Source organism: Ammospiza caudacuta, chromosome 10, assembly GCF_027887145.1.
Source record: "Ammospiza caudacuta isolate bAmmCau1 chromosome 10, bAmmCau1.pri, whole genome shotgun sequence".
Taxonomy (NCBI): domain Eukaryota; kingdom Metazoa; phylum Chordata; class Aves; order Passeriformes; family Passerellidae; genus Ammospiza; species Ammospiza caudacuta.
Window position 1 is genome coordinate 27,308,115 of NC_080602.1, and position 24,450 is coordinate 27,332,564.

The following is a 24,450-nucleotide window of genomic DNA, read 5'->3' on the forward strand; positions in this document are numbered from 1 at the left end:
TGATGCTGGATGTTGGAGTGGCACAGGGAAAGGAGTTTTCTTGCTTTTTACCAAAAACCTCTGGATTTTCCTCAATTCCCTTCCCAGGAGAAATGAAAACTCTGTGTCCAGTTGTTCCAAGGAAATAAACAGGGATATTTATGTGTGGAATGTTGATCCACACCACATGCCAAAGGAATTTGGGATGAAATTCCAGCAAACCTCCCTCATCCCCCCTAAGCTACGTGGAGGGATTTGGAAAAGCTGGAAAAAGGCAGGAATTTCAGGCTCCTCCAGGTGATTTTATCCTTTTTTTTTTTAATATCCTTGAAACCTTGTGGAAACATTCAAGAATTTGGACTAAAAATGGGAATTCCCCAGAATTTAAAAGGACTTGAATCCCTCTCCCCAGTTCCCCATTGAAATGCATTCCCTGGGAAGGGAGTTTGCTTTTCCCTGGACTTGTTCTGCTGGATTTTTCCCACATGTCCCAGCACCACATTTCCACGGTTATTTTCCACCACGGATCATTTCCCACAGGTTGGGAATTAACTAATTTCCATCAGGTTGGGAATTAACTACTTTCCTACAGGTTGGGAATTATTTCCAAAAGGTTGGGAATTAACTCATTTCCAACAGATTGGGAATTCACTCATTTCCATTGGGTTGGGAATTAACTAATTTTCCACACGTTGGGAATTAACCCGTTTCCACAGTTTGGGAATTATTTCCAACAGGCTGGAAATTCACTAATTTTCCACAGGTTGGGAATTCAGTAATTTCCATCGGGTTGTGAATTAACTGAGTGACCGATTCGCCTCAAGGCAGGCACACAGGGAAGCTCTGGCCCTACAAACGGTCTGCATTCCACCTGTTTTCCTGAAATATTGAAATTAAGTGGATAAAAAGGAGGGAAAATCCGGGATCTGCCGGGGCCGGGATTCGAACCCGCGGCCTCCCCTCCACCACCGCCAGCAGCAGGGGGCGCCCGCGCCTCTGGCCGCGCCCCTTTTCGCGTCACCATGGTGACGTGCCGTGCGTGACGACGTCACGGCGCCGTGCTCGCTGATTGGACAGATTTGAATCTCTCGGGCGCGCGGCCGCCGCCCGGTGCCAGCCCCGCAGCGCGAGCCCCGGGCCCTGTCGCGACAGCGGCGCCACCCGCGACATGAAGGCGGCGTGAGTGGCTCCGCAGCCCCGGGCGGGGAGGGGAGGACGGCCTGAGGGGTCCCGGGGGGCAGCGGGGTCGCCCTCAGCGCCATCCTGGCGCTCCCCCGTCCCGGTGCTCCCCCTGTCGCGCTTCTCTCGGTTCTCCCCTCCCCTGCCCGCTCCTCCCGTCCTCTCGGCTGTCTCCCCTCTCCCCCTCCCCTCTACCGGTGTCCCGGTGCCGTCGTTCCCGGTTCCCCGTTCCGGCCGTTCCCGTTTCCCCGTCCGGCTGTTCCCGGTGTCCCGGTCTGGCCCTTCCCGGTCCGGCCGTTCCCGGTTTCTCTGTTCCTGCCGTTCCCGGTTCCCCGGTGCCGCCGTTCCCGGTTCCCTGACGCTCTCTCCCTCAGTAGGGCCAGGACGCCGCGGAGGCCGAGGAAAGGCACGAACCCCGCGCAGAAGGACCCGGTGGGGGTGAGTGCCGGGCTCATCCCGAGCTCCCCCTTCCCGCCCCGCCGGATTCGCGGCTTTATCCCGGGATCATTCCCGGCTTTATCCCGGTTCCCGCTCATTCCCACCTCTCATTCCAGCTGTACTGCCGCGTTTATCCCTGTTTTCCAATCCCGACTTCATTCCCAGATTTATTCCCGGTTTATCCCTGTTTCCCAACCCCAGGGTCATTCCCAGGTTTATCCTGGTTTATCCCTGTTTCCCTCACTCCGTGATAAACCTCATTCCCCGGTTTATCCCTGTTTCCCAATCCTAGGTGTACTGCTGGGTTCATTCCCAGATTTATTCCCGGTTTATCGCTGTTTCTCTCATTGTCAGATTCATTCCCGGTTTATTCCTGGTTTTTTTCCCTATCCCAGGTGCACTGCCCGGTTCATTCCTGATTCATTCCCCATTTTTCCTCCTTCCAAGGTGTACTTCCCAGTTTATTCCCGTTCCATTCCCGATTTTTCTCCCCATCCCAGGTGTACTGCCCGGTCCGTTCCCGGTCCATTCCTGGTTCATTCCCGTTTTTCCCCCCATTCCCAGGTCTACTGCCCGGTCCATTCCCGGTCCATTCCTGTTTTTCCCCCCATTCCCAGGTGCACTGCCCGGTTCATTCCCGGTTTCCCCCCCCCCCCCCCCATTCCCAGGTGTACTGCCCGGTTCATTCCCGGTTCATTCCCGTTTTCCCCCCCATTCCCAGGTCTACTGCCCAGTCCATTCCTGGTCCGTTCCCGGTTCATTCCCGGTTTTTCCCCCCCATCCCAGGTGCACTGCCCGGTCCATTCCCGGTTCATTCCCGATTCATTCCTGGTCCATTCCCGGTTTCCCCCCATTCCCAGGTGTACTGCCCTGTCTATTCCCGGTTCATTCCCGGTTTTCCCCCATCCCAGGTGCACTGCCCGGTCCATTCCCGGTTCATTCCCGGTTTTTCCCCCCCCATTCCCAGGTGTACTGCCCTGTTCATTCCCCATCTATTCCCGGTTCATTCCCGTTTTTCCCCCCATTCCCAGGTGTACTGCCCTGTTCATTCCCCATCTATTCCCGGTTCATTCCCGTTTTTCCCCCAATTCCCGGGTGTACTGCCCTGTTCATTCCCGGTTCATTCCCGTTTTTTCCCCCCATTCCCAGGTGTACTGCCCTGTTCATTCCCGGTCTATTCCCGGTCCATTCCCGTTTTTCCCCCCATTCCCAGGTGTACTGCCCTGTTCATTCCCCATCTATTCCCGGTTCATTCCCAGGTGTACTGCCCTGTCTATTCCTGGTCCATTCCTGGTTTTCCCCCCATTCCCAGGTGTACTGCCCTGTTCATTCCCCGTCTATTCCCGGTTCATTCCCGTTTTTTCCCCCCATTCCCAGGTGTACTGCCCTGTTCATTCCCCGTCTATTCCCAGTTCATTCCCAGGTGTACTGCCCTGTTCATTCCCGGTCTATTCCCGGTTCATTCCCGTTTTTCCCCCCATTCCCAGGTGTACTGCCCTGTTCATTCCCCGTCTATTCCCGGTTCATTCCCGTTTTTCCCCCCATTCCCAGGTGTACTGCCCTGTCTATTCCCGGTTCATTCCCGTTTTTCCCCCCATTCCCAGGTGTACTGCCCTGTTCATTCCCCGTCTATTCCCGGTTCATTCCCGTTTTTCCCCCCATTCCCAGGTGTACTGCCGCGTGCGGCCGCTCAGCCGCGCGGAGCAGGAGTGCTGCATCGAGGTGATCAACGGCACCACGGTGCAGATCCACCCTCCCGAGGGCTACCGCGTGTTCCGCAATGGCGAGTACCGCGAGGTAACGGGATTCCCGCTGCAATTCCTGCCTGGAATTCCTGCCCCCGTCCCTGGGGGCGTCCTGGAGCAGCCTGGCTTAGCAGGAGGTGTCCCTGCCCTTGGCAGTGGGGTTGGCTTTAAGGTCCCTTCCCACCCATCAAATTCCGTGAATTCCATCCAGCTCCCGCTCTCCAAGCTTTCCCGTGGTTTGTGGCACTTGCAGAGTGCGAAATCCAAAAGTTTTCCACCCAAAAGCCCATCTAGGACAAAAAAGCCCATCACTTCCTGATCTGTCAAATGGAGCCTTAAAGCTCATCCCATTCCGTGGGAATCCAGCATCCCAGATTGATCCAACCTGGCCTTGGACACTCCAGGGAAAAGGAATCCACAGCTTTTCCAGGTGGGAATCTCAGCTGGGATGTGGAATATTTTGTTTCCAAGTTCAGCTGGAAAATTCCTATGGGAAGGGCATTAAGGGATCTTCAAAGGTTTAAATAAAACAGGCAAAGCTTAATTAATGAAATGTTAATTTAATTAAATGGGATTTTGTCCAGAAATTTGGAATTCAGCTATTTCCCTGAGGAAGAGTTTTGGTGGGAAAATGACCATCAAAAATTAAAATTAGTTTAAAATTTTATTAAAAATAATTCATTATAAATAATAGCAGTTTGAAATTTAGGACAATTAAAATTAATTTTAAAATTAAAATAACTTATTAATTTAAATAATAAATTTAAAATTAAAATAGTTAAATTAAAATTAATTTAAAATTAAAATTATTCATTAAAAAAATAAAACCAGCTTGAAATTCAAGACTGAAAACTGAGGCTGGACTGGAAAAAGATGCAAAATAAACAAAATTCCACGAGGGAACAGCTCCACTTTGGCCATGGTGGATGTTCCTTTGCTTGGATTCTGGGAATTTCTGAAAGGAAAATCCAGTTTTTAGCTGTCCTTTGGGAATTCTCTGCTCCGTGGGATCCCTCTGGCCACTCCAGGCCGTGGGGCTGGAATTCCAGGGTGGTTTTCCCTCTCTTGGCAGACCCAGTATTCCTTCAAGGAGGTGTTTGGCACGCTGGTGGCACAGAAGGAGCTCTTTGACGTGGTGGCCAAGCCTCTGGTGGAGGATCTGATCCGGGGCAAGAACGGTGAGCAGAGCTCCTCTCCTGTGTCCCCATTCCCAGGATTTCAGGGCTCCTGAGGTTTGGTTGGAACTGTGGCTCAGCTCCTCACTCCACACCTCTGGAAGCTCTTTCTGGAATGGGAATGCTGGGATGGTTTGGGTGGGAATGGATGATCCAGGGTTCCTGAGGTTTGGTTGGAGTTGTAGCTCAGCTCCTCACACAGAGATTGCACTTGTCTTCTTCCCTTGAAAAAAATGAAGGAAAAATTGGAAAAAAAAGGCAAATATTTAATTAATTAGGTACTTGTATCCAGTTGAAATTCCCAATCTGTTCCTGCTGTTCTAACAAGAGATTTCAGCTTGGAATTCCCTTGGAAGCTCTTTCTGGATAGGAATCCTGGGATGGTTTGGGTGGGAATGGGTGATCCCATGCCGTGGAAGTGTTTTGGGAGCAGCCTGGCTTAGCAGGAGGTGTCCCTGCCTTTGGCAATGGGATTGGCTTTAAGGTCCCTTCCCACCCAAAGCGTTCTGGAATTCCATGAATGATGCATCCAGATCCCTCTCCCTGCTCTCCCAAGTTTTCCCATGGTTTGTGGGAGTTGCAAGTTGTGAAGTCAGCATTTTGGGCTTTTAGCAAAGCATGTTTTCAACTCCCAAAAAAGCAACAGATGGCAAAAAAGCACCATCCAATCTATGGGAAGGGCATTAAATCTCATCCCATTCCATGGGCAGGGAAACCTTCCAGTATCCCAGGGTGCTCCAAGCCCCATCCAGTCTGGAATATTCCACGGATGGCACAACTTGGAGAGGATGATTCCAGGATATTCCCAGCTGTGACCACTTTGGATGGCATGCAATATTTGAGGTGGATTGTTTTTTTTTTTCCCAATCCCGTTGATTTCTCCCTTTTCCCTGCATTCCCAGGTCTGCTGTTCACCTATGGAGTGACAGGCAGTGGGAAGACCCACACCATGACAGGATCTCCTGGGGATGGGGGGCTCCTGCCCCGCTGCCTGGCCATGATCTTCAACAGCATCGGCCCCTTCCAGGCCAAGAGATTCGTGAGTGCCTCCCCACATCCTCTCCACAGCCCCAAATCCATGGATCCCTGCTCCAAACCTGCCACTGGAGGGCTTGGAAGAGGGAAAAACCCCCACGCCAGGGTCCTCGTTCCAAAAGGGTTTGGATTTCTGGGAATGCTTTTAAAGCATTCGGTGGTTTGGTGGTTATTGCCCGAGCCCATCCTTGGAAAAATCTGTTAAAAACACATGGGAAGGAATCCAGCCAGGAAGGTGTCAGTACTGATGGCCAAGGTGTTGCCTTCCTCATTAGGATGGGTGATTAATAAGCATACATTGAATTAATTAGGTGGTGGTATCCCACTGAAATTCCCAATTTATTCCTGCTGTTCTTACAGGCGATTTCAACATGGAGGAAGCCATTCCATGGCTTTTTTCCCCTGGAAACAGTGGAAAACGCTGGTTTGGTGCTCCATATTTCCATGTTATTCCACTTCATTTCAGTATTTCCCATAAAACCAAAAATAAATTGTCTCCTCATGAAATCAGGGATATTTTTCCAAAGTCGCGCACTAGTGGTGCCTAAAATACACTGAAATAATCCTGGAATTCTCATCCTTGGGAGCTTTTCTAAAATGTTGTTTTGCAAATTTTTTCTGTCAGATCTTGCTGGGTTGAGTGCCAATGAGGGGCGTGGTATTAATAAATTAATACCAGCCTAATCAGACTAATTAATGAATCAGATAATGCTTTGTTGGGCAGCACCTGGTTGCTGGAATTGACTGAAATTCCTGGTTTTTCCCTCAGGTTTTCAAGCTGGATGACAAGAACGGGGTGGATGTGCAGAGTGAGGTGGAGGCTCTGCTGGAACGCCAGAGGAGAGAGGCCCTGCCCACCCCAAAAACTCCAGCTGGGAAGTGAGTGACTCTGGGAATAGCAGAGGGAATTTATTCCCTAGAAATGGGTTTTAACTTCTCTTGGGCTCTTCCCTTGAGGAAATGAAGGAAAAATTGGGAAAAAAAAAAAGCAAATATTTAATTAATGAGGTGATTGTATCCCACTGAAATTCCCAATCTATTCCTGCGGTTCTAACAAAAGATTTCAGCTTGGAGGAAGTCATTTCATAACTTTTTTCCCTGAGATTTTGTCCCTTTTCCCCTCAGAATTTTGGACCTTTTCCCCTCAGAATTTCAAAGGGATCTTCAAGTTGATATTGCCCCATGGGCAGGGTTATTAATAATAATAATAGTTAGTAAAATATTAATGGGAAATGAGTGTGTTCCGTGTGGTTTGACCAGCTCTTTAGTTGAGGAAATTTAGGCTCAGCCTATTTCTTGTACCTGTTAAGCCAGGATTAAAACCCCGTGGTGTTCAGTAAGAATCCAGCTCTGTGAAGCCGGACCAAACTGGACTTTGGATTTCCCAACCAAATCCAGCGAAGTTCAATTTGGAGATATTTCCATAGAAACATGGAATTCCCCCAGCTGGATCATGGAATTCCAACCATGGAACTCCCCCAGTTGGATCATGGAATTCTAGCCATGGAATTCCCCCCGTTGGATCATGGAATTTCTACCATGGAATTTCCTTAGTTGGATCATGGAACTCCCTCAGCTGGATCATGGAATTCCAACAATAGGCATTTCTATGTTGTATCATGGAATTCTAGCCATGGAATTCCCCCCGTTGGATCATGGAATTTCCACCGTAATATTTCCTTAGTTGGATCATGGAGTTTCCTAAGTTGGATCATGGAATTCCATCAGTTAGATAATGGATTTCCACCATGGAATTCCCTCAGTTGGATCATGGAATTCCAGCCATGGAATTCCCCCAGCTGGATCATGGAATTCCAACTCCAGGCCCTGCCCAGGGCCCCTCAGGAACGGGAATTTTGCCGAATATTGCGTGTTTCCCCAGCCAGCCCCGCAGCTCCGCTCTGAGCCGCCCCGGCGCGTCCCGGCTGCCGGGAACGCCATCCCAAATCCCCATTTCCCGCAGGAGACAGCTGGATCCCGAGTTTGCCGACATGATCGACGTGCAGGATCACTGCCGGGCGGAGGAGGTGGATGAGGACAACGTCTACGGCGTCTTCGTCTCCTACATCGAGATCTACAACAACTACATCTACGACCTGCTGGAGGAGGCTCCCTGCGACTCCATCAAACCCAAGTGAGTTGGCAAAGCCGGGGTTGGCCCAGGCTGGGCTTGGGAATCGGCGCCCAGCCGCTGGGAAGAGGTTTGGGATGAGAGCAGGGTCTCTGTGTCCTATTCCGGCATCCACCGTCTGCTTGGAGCCCACCAAACCCAAGGGAGTTTGGGAATTCCCGTATTCCCAGTCCTGGGAGGACTTTGTAGGAACTCCACCGTGATTTTTCGGTTCTAACCTTTGGGAGTTAGGCTCAGAATTCCTGGGAATTAGTGTTAAACACACGTGGAAAGGGTTCCAGGCAGGAATGTTTCAGTACTGGTGGCCAAGGTGCTCCCTTCTTCATTTGGCTGCATGATTTAATGATATTTGGCAAGCAAATATTTAATTAATTAGGCAATTCTATCCCTCTTAAATTCCCAGTCTATTCTAACAGGTGATTTCAACTTGTAACAAGCCATTCCATAGATTATTGCCCTGGAAACAGTGGAAAACACTGGTTTGGTGCTCCATATTTCCCTATTGTTCCACTTGATATCTGTAATTCCCATAAAACCAGAAATTAGGGATATTTTTTAGGGATATTTTTTTCCAAAGGTGTGCATTTATGATGTGTAAAATCAATAGGAGAAGTCTGCAAATTCCACTTGGAATCGATGGATTGAAATTCCAACTCCATTAAAGGAGCTTCTCAGTCCTGTGTTAATTAAGGAGTGGTTGATTAACAAAGACTTAACGAGGGCAAAGCAAACTGGGAGCTGTCTCCAGGGTCTTCATTCTAGAAGGTTTTGAATCTCTGGGAATGCTTTTAAACCATTCAGTGTTTAAACACTGAATGGTTTTAAACCATTTTAAAATAAAATTTTTAAACATTAAAATTTTAAACATTAAAATGAAATGTAAAAAAAAAATTAAAAGGTATTTTTTCCCAAAGCCCATCCTAAAAAAAAAATATCTGGGATTATTTCTCCCTCTGGAAGCTGCAGCATGGAAAGATTTGAGGCAGAAATCAAGTATTTAATATTTTTCCCCATTTTTTTGGTAGGTGGAACAATTGCAACACTCCTGTGAGAAATGGAGACTTTGTGTATGTGTCCAATGTCTTATTCCCATTATTCCAGTGCTGTTTTCCTTGAGTAGAAGCAGAAAATTCCCTGCCTATCCTTGCTTTCCTAGGAAACCTAGGATGCTCTCCTTGCTTCTGTGTGCTTGTAGAAAAGCAATAGCTGCCACCAAAGCAATTAATTGCAATTAAATAGCTGCTAATTAGAGCAGTAGCTGGAGTGTCACTAATCCTGGCTGTGTGTCCATGTCCTGTATTCCCTCTTCCATCTTTTAGATGGATAATTGACCTTTTCCCTCCGAATGTTTGTTGTTTTCCCCTCAGAGTTTTGACCTTTTCCCCTCAGACTTGGGACATTTTCCCTTTGAATTCTGAATTTTTTCCCGTGGAATTTTGTCCCTTTTCCCTCAGAATTTTTGACCTTTTCCCCTGAATTTTGACCATTTTCCCCTCAGAATTTTTGGACTTCTTCCTCCCAGCATTTTTGACCTTTTTCCCCTCAGAATTTTTGACCTTTTCCCCTCAGACTTGCGACATTTTCCCTCCAAATTCTGAATTTTTTCCCTCCAATTTTTGACCTTTTCCTGCTGAATTTTGCCCTCCGAGAGAATCTGCATGGCAAGAAGCTGCACAGAGAACTCCCCTCCATTGGGATTTATTTGGATTTTTTCCCTCTTTCCCACTATCCCGAAGACCTCCCCAGTCCAAAATCCTTCGGGAAGACCAGAACCACAACATGTACGTGACTGGCTGCACTGAAGTGGAGGTCAAATCCACTGAGGAAGCTTTTGAAGTCTTTTGGAGAGGTAAAAATCTTGGAATTCAGGGCTGATCCCACATTCCCAGCACCTTAAACATCATCCACGAGCAGGGAAATTCTGCTGGATCAGCCCCATCCTTGGGATGGAGCATCCACAGCTTCTCTGGGCATTTAGGGCCTCCCCATTCCCAGCCCTTCCCAATATCCCACAGCTGGGAAACCCCTCACACCCTGATGCTGGAGGGAGCTGTGGGAAAGCAGCAGGAATTTTGGGAATTTGGGGTGTCTGAGCAGGGCAGAAGAAGCGACGCATCGCCAACACGCAGCTGAACCGGGAATCCAGCCGCTCCCACTCTGTGTTCATCATCAAACTGGCACAGGCTCCTCTGGATGCTGATGGGGACAACATCCTCCAGGTCAGTTCTGGGTTATTCCAGGAGAATTTTATGGAATTTACCTTGGAAGCAGCTCCTGTGCCTCAAGTTTGGAGGTGACAGAGTTATTAATAAAAAAGCTGTGCTGCTGTCTGGGCTGTACCAACCCCTGTGAGCTCGTATCCAACACATCCTTTGAAAGTGAGTTTTGGGATGAGGTGTCCCCCAGCCCTTTAGGGGAATCTGGAGGGATGCAGGATTTCTTCTGTGTCCCAGGAAAAGGAGCAGATCACCCTGAGCCAGCTGTCCCTGGTGGATCTGGCGGGAAGTGAGCGAACCAACAGGACCAAAGCCGAGGGGAACAGACTGCGGGAAGCAGGTAGGAGCACCCTGGAGCACCCTGCTAATTAACCCTGCTAATTAAACTCCTGCTAATCCTGTCTCCTAGGGAGGAATCCCAGGAATTCTTGAAGTGCTCTGTTAGGATCAGTTAGGATTTGATGACCTCAAATCTTCCCACAAGTTTGCAGCAGCACTTCTGCCACTTCAGTTAATTAGAGCAATTATTAACAAATATTGTTAATTAGGCAATTTATTCTTCTGACTAATCTGGGAATATGATCCAAGGGCTGCTCATGGAGTTATTTTGCCTTGTGTTTGCTTTTTTTAGGGAATATCAACCAGTCTTTGATGACATTGAGGACGTGCATCGAGGTTCTGCGGGAAAACCAATTGTACGGGACAAACAAGGTGGGCAGCCCTTCCCTGCTTATCCTTGGATTTCATCACCTGGATAAGGAAAACTTATGGAGTTTTCCCTGGTCTTTATTCCCAGATGGTTCCATACAGAGATTCCAAGCTGACTCATCTCTTCAAGAACTATTTCGATGGAGAAGGGAAAGTTCGGATGATCGTGTGTGTGAATCCCAAGGCAGAGGACTATGAGGAAAGCCTGGTAAATTCCCTTTTTCCATTTCCTCATGCTCTTCTTTTCCTGTTTTTTCCCTGGATTCTTGTGCTCCAAGAGATAGAAGGAATTATAATTTTTGTTTGAGCCCTTCAATTATAATTCTGTGGGATAAATCTGCTCCCCAAGTCTTGTTTTTGCTGTTCATATTACACCTGCTCCTTGCTTAAAAAGTGGGAAAGGTTTTCCTTCCTCACAGAATTCCATGGAGCCATATTTGGGTGTTTAATCCCTCCTATTCCAAGAATTCCAGCTGTCTGTACCCACGCTTTTGTGGCTCCCTGGGGGGAGGTTTCTGGAAGATCCCAATCCGTAGCTGGGAACTCCTTGCGATTTCAGCCGGATAATTCCTCCTTTCCCACTTCAGTGACCCAACCCCGCTCCCAGTCCCATCTCCGGGTGCTCCTGGTGATTTTTTTTCCTGTTTTCTTGCAGCAAGTGATGCGTTTTGCAGAGATGACCCAGGAGGTGGAGGTGGCCAGGCCCCTGGACCGGCCCCTGTGCGGGCTGACGCCGGGGCGGCGCCTCCGCAACCAGGCGTTCCGCGAGGAGCTGTCCCGCAAGCTGGAGCTCAGGGGCGGCCCCGTGGGGGCAGGTGAGGGCTGCAGTGGGGAATTCTGCTCTGGGAATGTCCACCTGGGAAAGGGAAGGATTCAGGGGAAGTTTAAAGAGCCTTGCAGGATCTTAAGGGGCTGCAGGAGGGTTGGAGAGGGATTGGGATAAGGGATGAAGAGACAACAGGGAATGGCTTCAAATTGGAAAATGGGAAATTTGGGTGGGATGTTGGGAAGGAATTCCAGGCTGTGAGGGTGGGGAGGGGCTGGGCTGGAATTCCCGGAGTATCTGTGGCTGCCCCTGGATCCCTGGAAGTGTCCAAGGCCAGGTTGGAATGTGGGACAGCAGGAGGTGTCCCTGGCCATGGAACAGGATCACTTTAAGTTCCTTTCCAACCCAAACCATTCCATGATTCCAGCAGAGTTTTCTGTTAGGAATTCAAGGCTGGGAATTAAAATTTAAACCAATTCTACTGAGCCTTAACTGTGTCAGACTGAACTTCAGTGCCCTGGGAGCTGCTGCTCTTCCCTCTGCAGTGTCCCTGTGAAGGTTTCCTTTCCAAGGAATTCCACAGGATTTGGATGAATCCATGGTCCCATTATTGTAGCTCCTGACAGGAAATTGTGCCAAGGAAATTGAGGGATGTTCCCCAATGTTCAGGACCTGCTTTTAGTAAAACAAGGAATCAAAGATGTCACATTTAATCCTTTCCCATCCCTCACCTATTTGGAAACCTGTAGCTCCCATTAATCACTCCCAGTTTTCCACGATCCTGCCCCATGTCCATTGGAATTTTCCCATCCTGCTGACGGATTTTCCATCCTGCAGGACCAGAGGAGCCATCTGCTGCTGAGCTCTTCTTCCAGAGCTTCCCTCCTCTGCCTTCCTGCGAGCTCTTGGACATCAACGACGACCAAACGCTCCCAAAACTGATCGAGGCCCTGGAGCAGCGCCACAAAATGAGGCAGATGCTGACAGAGGAATTTGCCAAAAGTGGTAGGAATTTGCCCCAAGTTGGAACATCAGGGCAAAACTCAGATTTGGTGCCCTTATTATTCCTCCAAGGATCCCCCTTGCCTCAATTTTCTTGTTTAGATTGATTGTTTCAACCTTTTTTTGAGGAATTTTAGGCTTTAAAATTTGTTGGGAAAAACAGAGGTTTGGATGTTCTGGGGATAAGAGAGAAGATTAAAGATAAAATAGAAAATATCTGAATTCTCTTCCAGTTCTCGCCTTTAAAACAATGCTGCAAGAATTTGACTCCAGTGTTGCATCCAAGGAAAATTATATCCAAGGAAAACTGGCTGAGAAGGAGAAAACCATAACAGGGCAGAAGACGGAGCTGGAACGGCTGGAGAAGAAGATTAAAACCTTGGAGTACAAGGTCAGTTGGGTTGTTTTGGAGCACAAATCCATTTTTTTTTTAATGGATTATTGGCAAATTCCTTGTCATCAGGAATAAATATTTTGGGGGGGAACTTCTGCTGAAAATTTGTTGACTTTTTTATGAGATGAGGCTTTTAAAGCAGCAAAATCAGCGATTTAGAATTGAAAATTGAGATTTCCCAGGAAATACAAGCAGGAATTCCTGGATTAGAAGGTTGTGTTCCTGCCCAAATCCTTCCTCTCTTGCTGCAGATTGAGATTTTGGAGAAGACAGCCACGATTTATGAGGAGGACAAGAGGAACCTGCAGCAGGAGCTGGAGAGCAAGAGCCAGAAGCTGCAGCGGCAGGCGTCGGACAAGAGGAGGCTGGAGGCCAGGCTGCAGGGAATGGTGGCTGAGACCTCCCTCAAGTGGGAGAAGGAATGTGTGAGTGCAGGAATGGGGGAAAAGCCGGATCGAGGCACTGGGGATTTGGGGTGCGGGATCTTAAGGAGCGGGTTTGTTGGTGTTTGTGGGAATTCTGGGTTAGAAATGGGATGGAGAGGAAGAGGGGAGGGAGAGGAGAGGAATTGAGGGAAATGGAAAGGAATTGAGGGGAATGGAATGGAAAGGAAAGGAACTGAAGGGAATGGAAAGAAGGAAAGAAAAGCGGAGGGCAGTGGTGTCAGGCTCTGCTCCCAGGGAACAAGGACAGGAGGAGACAGAAAGCAGGCTCAGGGCAGGCTCAGGTTGGATACTGGGAAAATTCCCTCATGGAATGGGTTATAAAAGTTGGAACTACCTGGGGAGGTTTGGAATCCCCATCCCTGCAGGTATCCAAGGAACTCCTGCATGTGGCACTCAGAGCTCCAGGCTGGGTTCAGTCCCAGCTTGGCCTTGCTGATCCTGGTGGGTTTTCCAACCTCAGCACTTCCATGTTTCCCTCTGCTGTCCCTGTCCCTGAAGGAGCGGCGCGTGGCAGCCAAGCAGCTGGAGATGCAGAACAAGCTGTGGGTGAAGGACGAGAAGCTGAAGCAGCTCAAGGCCATCGTCACCGAGCCCAGAGCCGAGAGGCCGGAGAGGCCATCCCGGGAAAGGGAGCGGGAAAAGCCTCTCCCGAGATCCGTGTCTCCCTCCCCTGCTCCCGTGAGTCGCTCCCAAACCTGCTGCATTTGGGAAACAGCGTTTTTGGGGTTAAGTGCAGGGATTTTAGTCATTAGTAGCCCCCAAGGACAGAGTTGGAGCAGCTTGTTTTGAGTTCCTTGTCTGCTGTTCTTCATCCATTCCCCACCTCCTGATATCCTTAGGAACAGGAAATCCCTGGATTTTTCTGTCCTTGTTTGCTTGGAGTCTCCTTTGTCTCACTGACTCTCCCTTCTCCTCAGAGCTAAGGTTTGAGCCCAGAGTTGGAGCAGCTTGAATTCCTTTTCTTCTGTTTTTTCTTCATCCATTCTCCCACCTCCTGATATCCGTAGGAATGGGAAATCCCTGGGTCTGTCCCTCCCTGTGTCTCACTGGTGTTTCCCTCCTTCCAGAGCTGTGGTGTCCCTGCTGAAGTTTGATCCCTGAGCTGGAGCACCTTTTAAGTTCCTCGTCTTGTCTCTGTTCATTGTTTATCCATTCTCCTACCTGCTGATATCCACAGGAACAGGAAATCCCTGGACCTGTCTGTCCCTGCATGGTGTCCCTGTTTGACTGCACGACGCCTCCTGTGTGTCACTGATGTTTCCCTTCTCTCCAGAGCTGTGATGTCCCTGCTGAAGTTTGAGCCCTGACTTGGAGCAGCTCGAATTCCCTGTGTCCTGTGTGCTCTTCATTCTCCCACCTCCTGATCTCCACAGGAAGGGGAAATGCCTGGATTTGTCTGCCTGTCCCTGTTTGCTTGGAGCCTGCTGTGTCTCACTGCTCTCTCCCTTCTCCCCAGAGCTGTGGTGACCCCGCTGAGCTCGGGGACAGCCGGGGGGCCCTGCGGGGGCCCAGGCGCTCCAACTCTTGCAGCAGCATCTCTGTGGCCTCCTGTGTGCTGGAGTGGGAGCAGAGGGGCCCTTCCTGCGAGCCAGCCAGCATTCCCAAGCCCAGGAATAAAGCTGGAGCAGAGCCAGGCTCGGCCTGGCCCAGCCCTGCCAGGAGGAGAGGGATGTGCTGGAGCCGAGCGCTGGAGGTGCCCAGGGATAGAGAGGAGCTAGAGCAGGAAGAGGATCCGTGCTGCAGGGTTAGTCCTGGCCTAGTGGGGCTCAGCCTGGCTTAAAGGTTCTCTGAGCCTGAGCCTGGCTCTGTCCTCGAGCCTAACGTAGAGTAGAGCTGTGCCTAACGTGTCCTGCTGGTCCCAGACTGAGCCTGGCTGCTCTCGCTGCCCTCTTGGTGTTTGGAGCTTCCTTGGAAGTTAAGAATTCCCACTTTTAGGGAGCTCTGAGGTGGCCACACTCTGCTCTAGCCATGGGTGTCCTCATGTTTTTCCCTGGTGTTTCCCTTTTCCCTGGTGTTTCCCTTTCCCTTTTCCTGGCATTTCCCTTTTCCTTTCCGTCTCCCTCGTGTCTCCTCCAATCCCTCCTGCAATTTCCCAGCTTCCAAGGTGCTTCTGGGAGCTTTTCCTGCCTGGAAACATGCCTTGGATAAACCTTTTGTGTGCCTCAGCTTTAATTCCCTAATTCCCTTTAAACTGGGAGCTCTAATTTCATGAATTATTTGGTTCCTTGAGGATTCAGTCCAAGAGCACTTTAGGAAAACGGGGACAATCTCTTCCTTTGTCCCCTCCTTCCTAGGTGTGGAATGCAACATATTGGACAAAAATTCCCAAGAGATAGGACTTGACATGGAGTATTCCATTCATAATTTGATCCCAAAAAAACAGGAGATGGCCTGGAATATTCCATGGATAATTTGATGCCAAGCTCATGGTGGTGCTGTCAGGATTCAATCCAAGAGCACTTTAGGAAAGCAGAGGAGGACAATCCCTTGGGCTGGTGCTGTGAATTTGGAAATTTGGGAGGAGCTTTCCCAAACTTGAGGAGACTTAAAGGAATGTGACAGATTGGACAAAGCTGGGATAAAATTTCCATTAAATAGGAATTGGCCTGGAATATTCCATGGATGACTTGATGCCCAAAAAATAGGAATTGGCCGGGAATGTTCCAGTGATAATTCGATGCCAAGCTCTTGGTGGTGCCCTCAGGATCCAACCCAAGGACCAAACCTTTGCCTTTCCCACACCCATCCTATCCAATCTCATCCATTCCCAGTGCCCATTCATTCCCAGTTCCCATTCCCTGTTCCCATTCCCACTCTCCATCATTCCCAAAGTGCTCCCTCAGTGCCGGGGAGCGCTGGGTGGATGCCCGGCCCCCATCCCTGCCATTCCCAGTGCCCATTTCCCATTCTCATTCCCACTCTCCATCGTCCCCAGAGCGCTCCGGTGGCGCCGCTGCGCGCGCGGCGTTCCCGCAGTGCCGGGGAGCGCTGGGTGGATCACCGGCCGCCGTCCCACGTGCCCACGGAGACGCTGCTGCAGCCGCGCGTGCCCAGGGCCATCACCGTGGACGCGCCCAGCGAGCGCGCCCTGGCCCGCTGCGACCGCTACCTGCTGACCCACCAGGAGCTCGCCTCCGACGGGGAGATCCAGACAAAGCTCATCAAGGTGACCTCGGGAGTCTTGGGAATGTTGCGTTGGAATTGTCGAAATTTCGTTAAAATTACCCAGAGAATTCCTGGATGTGGCACTCGGTGCTCCAGGAGTTCCTTGGGCTCTGGACAGCGCTGAGATCCAGACCGAGTTCACCCAAGTGACCTTGGGAATGTTGCATTGGAATCACTGAGATTTAATTAAAATGACCCAAAGAATTCCTGGATGTGGCACTCGGTGCTCCAGGAGTTCCCTGGGCTCTGGACAATGGTGAGATCCAGACCGAGTTCACCCAAGTGACCTTGGGAATGTTGCATTGGAATCACTGAGATTTAATTAAAATGACCCAAAGAATTCCTGGATGTGGCACTCGGTGCTCCAGGAGTTCCCTGGGCTCTGGACAATGCTGAGATCCAGACCGAGTTCATCCAAGTGACCTTGGGAATGTTGCATTGGAATCACTGAGATTTAATTAAAATGACCCAAAGAATTCCTGGATGTGGCACTCGGTGCTCCAGGAGTTCCCTGGGCTCTGGACAATGGTGAGATCCAGACCGAGTTCATCCAAGTGACCTTGGGAATGTTGCATTGGAATCACTGAGATTTCATTAAAATGACCCAAAGAATTCCTGGATGTGGCACTCGGTGCTCCAGGAGTTCCTTGGGCTCTGGACAACGCTGAGATCCAGACCGAGTTCATCCAAGTGACCTTGGGAATGTTGCATTGGAATCACTGAGATTTCATTAAAATGACCCAAGGAATTCCTGGATGTGGCACTCGGTGCTCCAGGCTTGGGACAGGGTTGAGATCCAGACTGAGCTCATTAAAGTGACCTTGGGAATTGTGGGAATCTTGGGAATGTTGCTTTGGAATCATTCGAATTTAGTTTGGTGTTTTCATGGTTGAGTTCCATTATTTGTGGGATTCCATGATTTGTGAATCCTATGATTTAAGGGAGTTCATTATTTGTGTAGATCCCATGATTCTGGAATCCCTTATCTGTGGATCCCATGATTTCTGCATTTTCCTGTGGAAAAAGGCAACAATCCATTGGCAGTGAAATGAGAGGAGCTTATTTGTATCTGTATCTCTTTGGGCTGGAATTCTGGGATGAATCTCAGTGTTGTTCCTGTCCTAATCCTGCCTTTCCTTGTCCTTTTCCCATTCCAGGGGGACGTGTTCAAGACCAGGGGTGGTGGCCAGGCCGTGCAGTTCACGGACATCGAGACCCTCAAGCAGGAATCTCCCACTGGGTGAGTCCAGCCTCTGGAATCCTGGAATTCCCAAAATTCCAGTTGTGGAACCTTTCATTTGAGCTTCTGGAGTCCTGGAATTCCCAAGGTTCCAATGATGAGACCTTTCATTTGAGCTTCTGGAATTGTGGAATTCCGGGTGCATGCATGGAACCTCTACCAGGCCAGATGATCCAATGGGAAAATCCAACTTGAAATCCCATAAACTTGGAGAAATTTATGGTTGCTGGAGCTGCTGGATCCAAGATTTATTAAGGAACAATAAAGATGTTTTCCAGTGTTGGAATGTGGCAAATTCCGTGAGGTTTGTGCTGTAATTCGACAAATTCCCGTTCCAGGCGGAAGCGCCGCTCGTCTCCTCCCGATCCCGACCCTGCTGGGGACGCCGCAGACTCGGAATGGACGGATGTGGAAACCAGGGTGAGCTGGGAATGTCACCCTGGGTCCTGGAATTGTGGCCTGGGTTGGGTTGGGAGGGAACTTCAGCTCATCCCAATCCAGCCATTCCATGGGCGCTTCCCACTATCCCGGGCTGCTCCGTCCAGCCTGGCCTTGGAGGTTCCAAGGCTGGGGATCCAAACCCCTCTGGATGAGGATTTGGGAATGCTGGGAATGGTGGGAAGCAGCGGATCCTGACTTTGGTGTGTTCCCAGTGTTCCGTGGCTGTGGAGATGAGGGCGGGATCAGCGCTGGGACCGGGATTCCAGCACCATGCCCAGCCCAAGTGAGTGCTCCTGGAATTCTTTCCCGACAACTTCCAAACTTCGGGAGTGCTTTCCCCCTGGCTTTGCTGCCCTTCCCATGTCAGGTTTGCATTCCCACGTGGAATATCAGGAATGGCAGTTGGAATGCCCTGGATTCTCTCTCCTGCCCCTTTAACCTCTTGCTCACAGTTATGCATTGAAAAATTCCAATTTCTCAGGATTGGGAAATTCCAGTTTCTCAGGACTCCAATTCCCTGTGGGAGGAGGCAGTTGCAGTGGATTTCCTGCTAAAATTCCAACTCCAAAATACCACTAAGGAAGCCTGGAGAATTCCCTCTTTCCCAAATTATTCATAAGGCATCCCTGGGAATTCGAGCTCTATACTCAGCCCAAGGAAGTGCTCCTGGAATTCTTTCCTGACAACTTCCAAAATTCGGGAATGTTTTCCCCCCAACCTTGCTGCCCTTTTCACTTTGGGTTTTCATTCCTGGCTGGAATAGGGTTGGGAATGGCAGCAGGAATGTCCTGGATTCCCTCTCCTGCCCCTCTAACCTCTTGCTCATGTTATCCATTGGGAAATTCCAATTCCCTGTAGAAAGAGGGAATTAAGGAATTGGAATCCAACTTTGTTTGCTGCTTCTGCTGCCTAAAAACCCAAGGAAAAGAGATTTTGGAATTTCCTTGGATTAAATGTTGGATTTTTTTAGGAGGTGGGTGGTAGTGCAAAAACCTGGGAATGAGGAGTTGGCTGCTCCCAAAATTCCTCTGGATGAATCCTGAAAGTTCTCTGTGGCTCTTTCCCATTGCAGGCGCAGGAAGCCCTGAACTTTTCCTGCTGGAATCCTGGATTTGCCCAGCCTGAGGAATGCTCTGCTGCCACTGCTCCTCAGGAACTGCTTTGTGCTCATTCCCAGAGGTTTTTAGGGAAGCTGGGAAATGGCTCCATTGGTGATCCCAAAGAACTTCTGGATGGATCTGTCCTTTTCCATAGATTTAGGGAAATCCTCAAGGTCCCTCTGGAATTTCGAACGGAGCTGGATCGTTACAGACAGTGCCAGCAGGCTTTTCCCTGGGAGATTTTTCCAGTGTTGTCCCAGTTTTTTAATCCCAAATCCATCTTTTCTGGTCATTCCCTCTCTTTTGGGAGACCCAACCGCTGCTATTCCAAGCTGCAGTCCAGCACTTTAAGGGTGTTTTTGGCCATTCCCGATTTTACTGGAAGCAGGAAAACCTTGGGAATTCAGATTTCTTCTGGCAAGAATTAATTTGGAGTATTTAAGTGTGTCACTGAGCTGTCAGAACATTCCAGAGTCACCCAAAATCCTGGGAGCAGTGGGAATTCACATCCCAGCTGCTTTGGGGTGTGAGGGAATTCTGGAATGTTTTCCATGTGGGAATGGGGGGAAGAGGGGATTTTTTCACAGATAGGGTGAGAATTAGCTCTCTTTATGTTCCCTGCAAAATGTTTAATAAATCCTTTTATTCCCAACCCTCTTCCTGGTTTTTAGGGAATTCCAAGGGGAGCAGCTTCCCTGGCTTTGCAGAAAGCTGGGATCAGAGGCTGCGGGATCTCTGGAATTTCTCCAGCAGGTCCAGGTCCTTCCCCTGCTGGGACTCCAGAGCTCAGTGGGGGGACAAAGGGAGAGCTTTTTCCAGCCCTTCAGGAATTCCATGAGCTGCAGAGGCAGCTCCCGGCTGGATCCGTGGGAAGCAGCTCTCCCGGAGCGCCGCTAGATGGGGCAGGAAAACCACGGGGATGGCGGCGCTTCCCGAGCCTGGGCCTGCCCTGGGACAGGGAATGGCTCCTGGGAAAATCCCAGCCTGGGCAGCTTCCCTGATCCCAAACCTCTTCCTGCCCCCTGGAAGGATTGGGATTGGGATTGGGATTGGGATTGGGATAACCACTGAAGAATGATGGAAAACTCTGGGAAGGGCTCTTGTTTGTGGGATTTAATGAGTTCATTAATCGTTAATGAGGAGCCGTCTCTTGGATTTGGATTCCGTTATCTCGGTGACAAGTTAAATCCCATTGGGAATATTCCTGTGGAAAACTGGGATACACCAGCAACTGGTGCTCATGGAGACGGTTTGGATACTGGAAAGAGTGGAAAACACTGAGAATTCCGAATCCACTCCCTTGGATTTGCGAATTTTATTTTTTAATCATATTTTACTCTAATTTTTTGCTTTTATTTTTATTTTGAATTCAACTTAATTTTCTTTCATTTTTAAATTTTTCTTCTTATTTTAATTATTTTAATTTTGATTTTGATTTTATTTCTCTTTTGATGTTTTATTTTATTTTAATTTTTCTTCCTATTTTTTATTAATTGTAATTTAATTTATATTTTTATTTTTAAATTTTTCTTCTTATTTTAAATATTTTAATTTTAATTCTGATTTCATTTCTGTTTTTACTTTTATTTATTTTATTTTCCTTCAAAGCCCTTGCAGACGGGGTAAGTTGGAGGGGAAATATTGGATTTGCAGCTCCAAGATCTCCAGGTTTTCCCAGGCAGATCCTGTCCCAATCTCTTTAATTCCAGGGGAAATATCCCTTTATCCCAGCCACCTTTATCAGGACAAAATGCGCAGCAAAATCCAAGCGTTTATCCCAAAAATCCATCTCCGGAGCACTGGAATTGCAACGAGCGCTTTTTCCATGAGGTGTCAGTGTGGGATTGGGATTCCCATCCCTGTTTTCCAGCAAACCATGGAAAAACCTCCTTGGATCTGCAGCAAATCCCAGCTCATTCCCAGCTCTCGGCATTCCATGGATGGAGCGAGGGTTTGATCCCATTCCATGGGAAAGGGATCATTCCAGAGTCAATCATGCTCTGTCTGTTCCCACCTTGTCCCAAAATTCCATCCAGCCACATCCCAACATTCCAGCTGGGAATGCTCTTTCTCTCATTCTGGAAAAAACAAGCAGGAAAAAGGAGTTCCCTGGAAAGGGGCCTGGGACAAGGGATGGAGAAACAGGACACAGGGAAAGGAAAAGGGGATTTAAATGGGATACTGGGAAGAGATTGTCTCCTGGGAGGGGCTGGGGTGGAATTCCCAGAGAAGCTGTGGCTGCCTCTGGATCCCTGGAATGTTCCAGGCCAGGTTGGATGGGGATTGGAGCACTCTGGGATAGTGGCAGGTTCCCTGCCCATGGAATGGGATGGGATTTTATCCCTTCCCACCCACAGCATTCCATGACATTCCATGGATTTGTCCCCAATGTCCTTAAATGCCTTTGAGTGTCCCAGAGCCACTGGGAATGATTTTCACATTCCAGCCAAGTGGCCCTTGCCTGGAATTCTGCTCTTTTCCTAAAATCCCATCCCGAGCCTTCATTCCCAGTAGGATTTCTTTACATGAATCCCGAATTCCCGAATTGGGAATCCCGAGCCTTCATTCCCAGTAGGATTTCTTTACATGAATCCCGAATTCCCGAATTGGGAATCCCGAGCCTTCATTCCCGGTAGGATTTCTTTGCATGAATCCCGAATTCCCGAATTGGGAATCCCGAGCCTTCATTCCCAGTAGGATTTCTCCTTGGTGCCAATAAATGTCCCCATCCCGGCTTTTCCCACATTCCCTGAGCTCTGGGTAAGCAGCAGATTGTTCCTGGAGTCAGGAGCTGGGAGCGCCAGCCGGAGCCATCCCGGTGTGAATTCCCAGAAATAATCCTAATGGGAAGCGACGCTGTCGGCTCCCATCCGTCAGCCCTGGCAGAGCCAATTGGCTCCGTCCCTTGGAATTATGGCAAGGATGGAGAAAATGGGAATATCCTCAGCTGTTGGGAGCTGCCAAGAGGCTGCTCCATGGGAACGGAGCACCGGGATGAGACCGGAGCTGGGAAACTCCTGGTGCCACTGGCAGCTCCGAGGGCTAGCTGGAATTCCAAATTTTCCACCTGGGATTCCTCCCTGCTCCTTGTTTTCCCAGCCACTTCCATTGGGTTTTCCAGGCTTTTGCACTCTGGAATATTTTAACACTCAACTCCTGAGTTTTGCTCCTAAGTTTTGTTCCTGAATCTTGGGCTTGGAATTTTTCCTCCCAAATCTGGGCTCCAAATTTTTCCTCACAAAGCTTGGGCTCCTAATTTTTATTCCTAAACTTTTGGCTTCTATATTTTGTACCTAGACCTGGAATCCTGATCTTCTGGGCTCCTAGTTTTTCTTCCTAATCCTTGAATTTTCTCATTTTCCTTCCTAAATCTGAGATCCTGATTTTTGTTCTCAAATCCTGGACTCCTGATTTTTGCTCCTAAACCTTCGATCCCATCCAATTGCATCCCTGCCATGGGCAGGGACATCTTCCCCTATCCCAGGTTGTTCCAATTCCCATCCAGCCTGATTTTGGACACTTCCAAGGATTCATCCACAACTTCTCTGGGAGCCCTGTCCTGATTTTTCCAAGCTTTCCCTCCAATGTATATTCTGGATGAGGATCCTCCTGCTTGGCCATGACCCTTGAGCATCCCCATCCCTCTCCAGCTCTGCTTCCCTGGGATTGATTAATCCATGGGATATTTCATGGATTGCTCATCCCTGCCCTAGCAGTGTTTTCCTAACCCTTCCCATTAATCCAGCTGTGTTTTTTCCATGCTGGAAAAAACCTCCCCTTCCTCTGTGCTCCAACAGACAGAGCAGTTTATCTGGAAAAGCAGGAAAATTTTCCCTAATCCCTCTTGAATCCTGGGATATCAGCAGGTAACGGGTTCAATATGGCACAAGGGGGTCACGGGGCGAGCAATAAACAAAGCCTGGCTTGAATTACTCCTGGGAAATTCCTTGATCCACACCTGATTAAAGCCTCATCCCGTGGAACCAGACGGTTCCCTTGGATCTGGATCCAGATTAGATGGAGCTGGAGCCCTGCCCACCCCACACAGCTCATAAATTCCTTGGGATGTGCTGCAGCTTCGGAGATTTTCCCCTCCTCTGCTCCCTCTCCTCCCTCTGCTCATCCCATTTGGATCCCAAGACTTACCTGGGATGCACCTGGGAATGTTTTCGGGTGGAATTTGGGGGGAAAACCTCCTCTGATCATTCCTGGATGGAAACAAAGTGATTCTGAGATCTTGGTTTTCCAACCGGCTCCTTTGGCAGCGTGTCCAAGAGGGAAAAATATGCCTGCTTTTCAAGTGGAGCCAGGGCCAATGTAAATATTTATGGAATATTTTATTACAATCCCAATTTACTCCTTGATTGGAAACATTTCCTAATAACCCTCTGGAAAATCCAATTAAAGTGCAATTTAAGGGTTTTGCTTTGGGGGTTTTTTGGAATTGCTGTTTTGCCAGGAATGCTGATCCATAGGTTGGGTGGAGAGGTTGGAATGTCAGCGGGGTTGGATGTCCATGGAAGAGCCTGGATTTAAAAACATGGGAAAAATAGCTGCTTCCTTGGGAAATTCTGGTTTTCCTTGGGAATGCGGCAGCTCAGCCTTTCCAGGTACAAATTCCTGCTGCTTTTTGTCCCTCTTTTTCTTGGTTTGGGGCACATCTGAAGAATCCCATTGACTCTGGTGGGATCAGGGGCATGGAAGGACTTGGAAACCCCCTCGGTGTGAGTGTGGGAGGCTTTGGGATCTTTGTCCTGATGGGAATCCCAAAGGATAAGGATTCCAAAATGATCCTTGGGGTTTGGGATGCCCAGCCTAGGCACGGAGCTGCTGCTCCAGGAACTGTGGGATTTATCCTTGGAATTGTCCAGTCCCTGGCCAAATTCCCAACTTTATTTAGCCAGCCCAGAACTTGTTCTCTGATATCTCCCATGGCAGCAGCTTCTATCAAACCTTCCTCTGCTTTCCCCCCTTTCCCTCTGAATCCCACATTCCGGATTTTCCCATCCCAACAAAAGGATGTTCCATCCAGTGAGGATGCCAGGAATGTTTAGGAAGTTTTATTTTTATTATATAGGACAAAAATTCCTCCTCAGGAATTCCTTGGAAACCCAAGACTTCAAGCAGGAGGCACAGGCTCCTTTTAAATCGAAAATCAGGGAATGCTGGAATTCTAACGAGCTGGGAAAGGCAATTATCTCCCTGGAAAACATTGGATTCATGAGGATGAACATAAAGGCAAACTTTGGGAAGATAATTGGATCTTTTAAATCTCCATGTTCTTGATCCC

At 49.0% G+C, this 24,450-nt stretch overlaps 1 protein-coding gene across 1 annotated transcript; it reads left to right on the top strand.

Moving 5' to 3' along the window:
* The first annotated feature begins 1,122 nt into the window (after positions 1–1,122).
* On the top strand, positions 1,123–19,625 carry KIF23 (kinesin family member 23). The gene is made up of 24 exons (XM_058811432.1): positions 1,123–1,158; positions 1,536–1,596; positions 3,265–3,393; positions 4,414–4,519; positions 5,419–5,555; positions 6,321–6,430; positions 7,515–7,685; positions 8,708–8,749; positions 9,419–9,531; positions 9,780–9,901; positions 10,136–10,238; positions 10,530–10,609; positions 10,695–10,814; positions 11,262–11,421; positions 12,210–12,377; positions 12,608–12,765; positions 13,020–13,193; positions 13,713–13,892; positions 14,671–14,958; positions 16,150–16,380; positions 17,537–17,619; positions 17,958–18,039; positions 18,273–18,343; positions 19,133–19,625. The coding sequence occupies exons 1-24, from the start codon at positions 1,148–1,150 to the stop codon at positions 19,146–19,148; spliced, it is 2,916 nt and encodes a 971-aa protein (XP_058667415.1). The 5' UTR covers positions 1,123–1,147; the 3' UTR covers positions 19,149–19,625.
* The last annotated feature ends 4,825 nt before the right edge of the window (positions 19,626–24,450 follow it).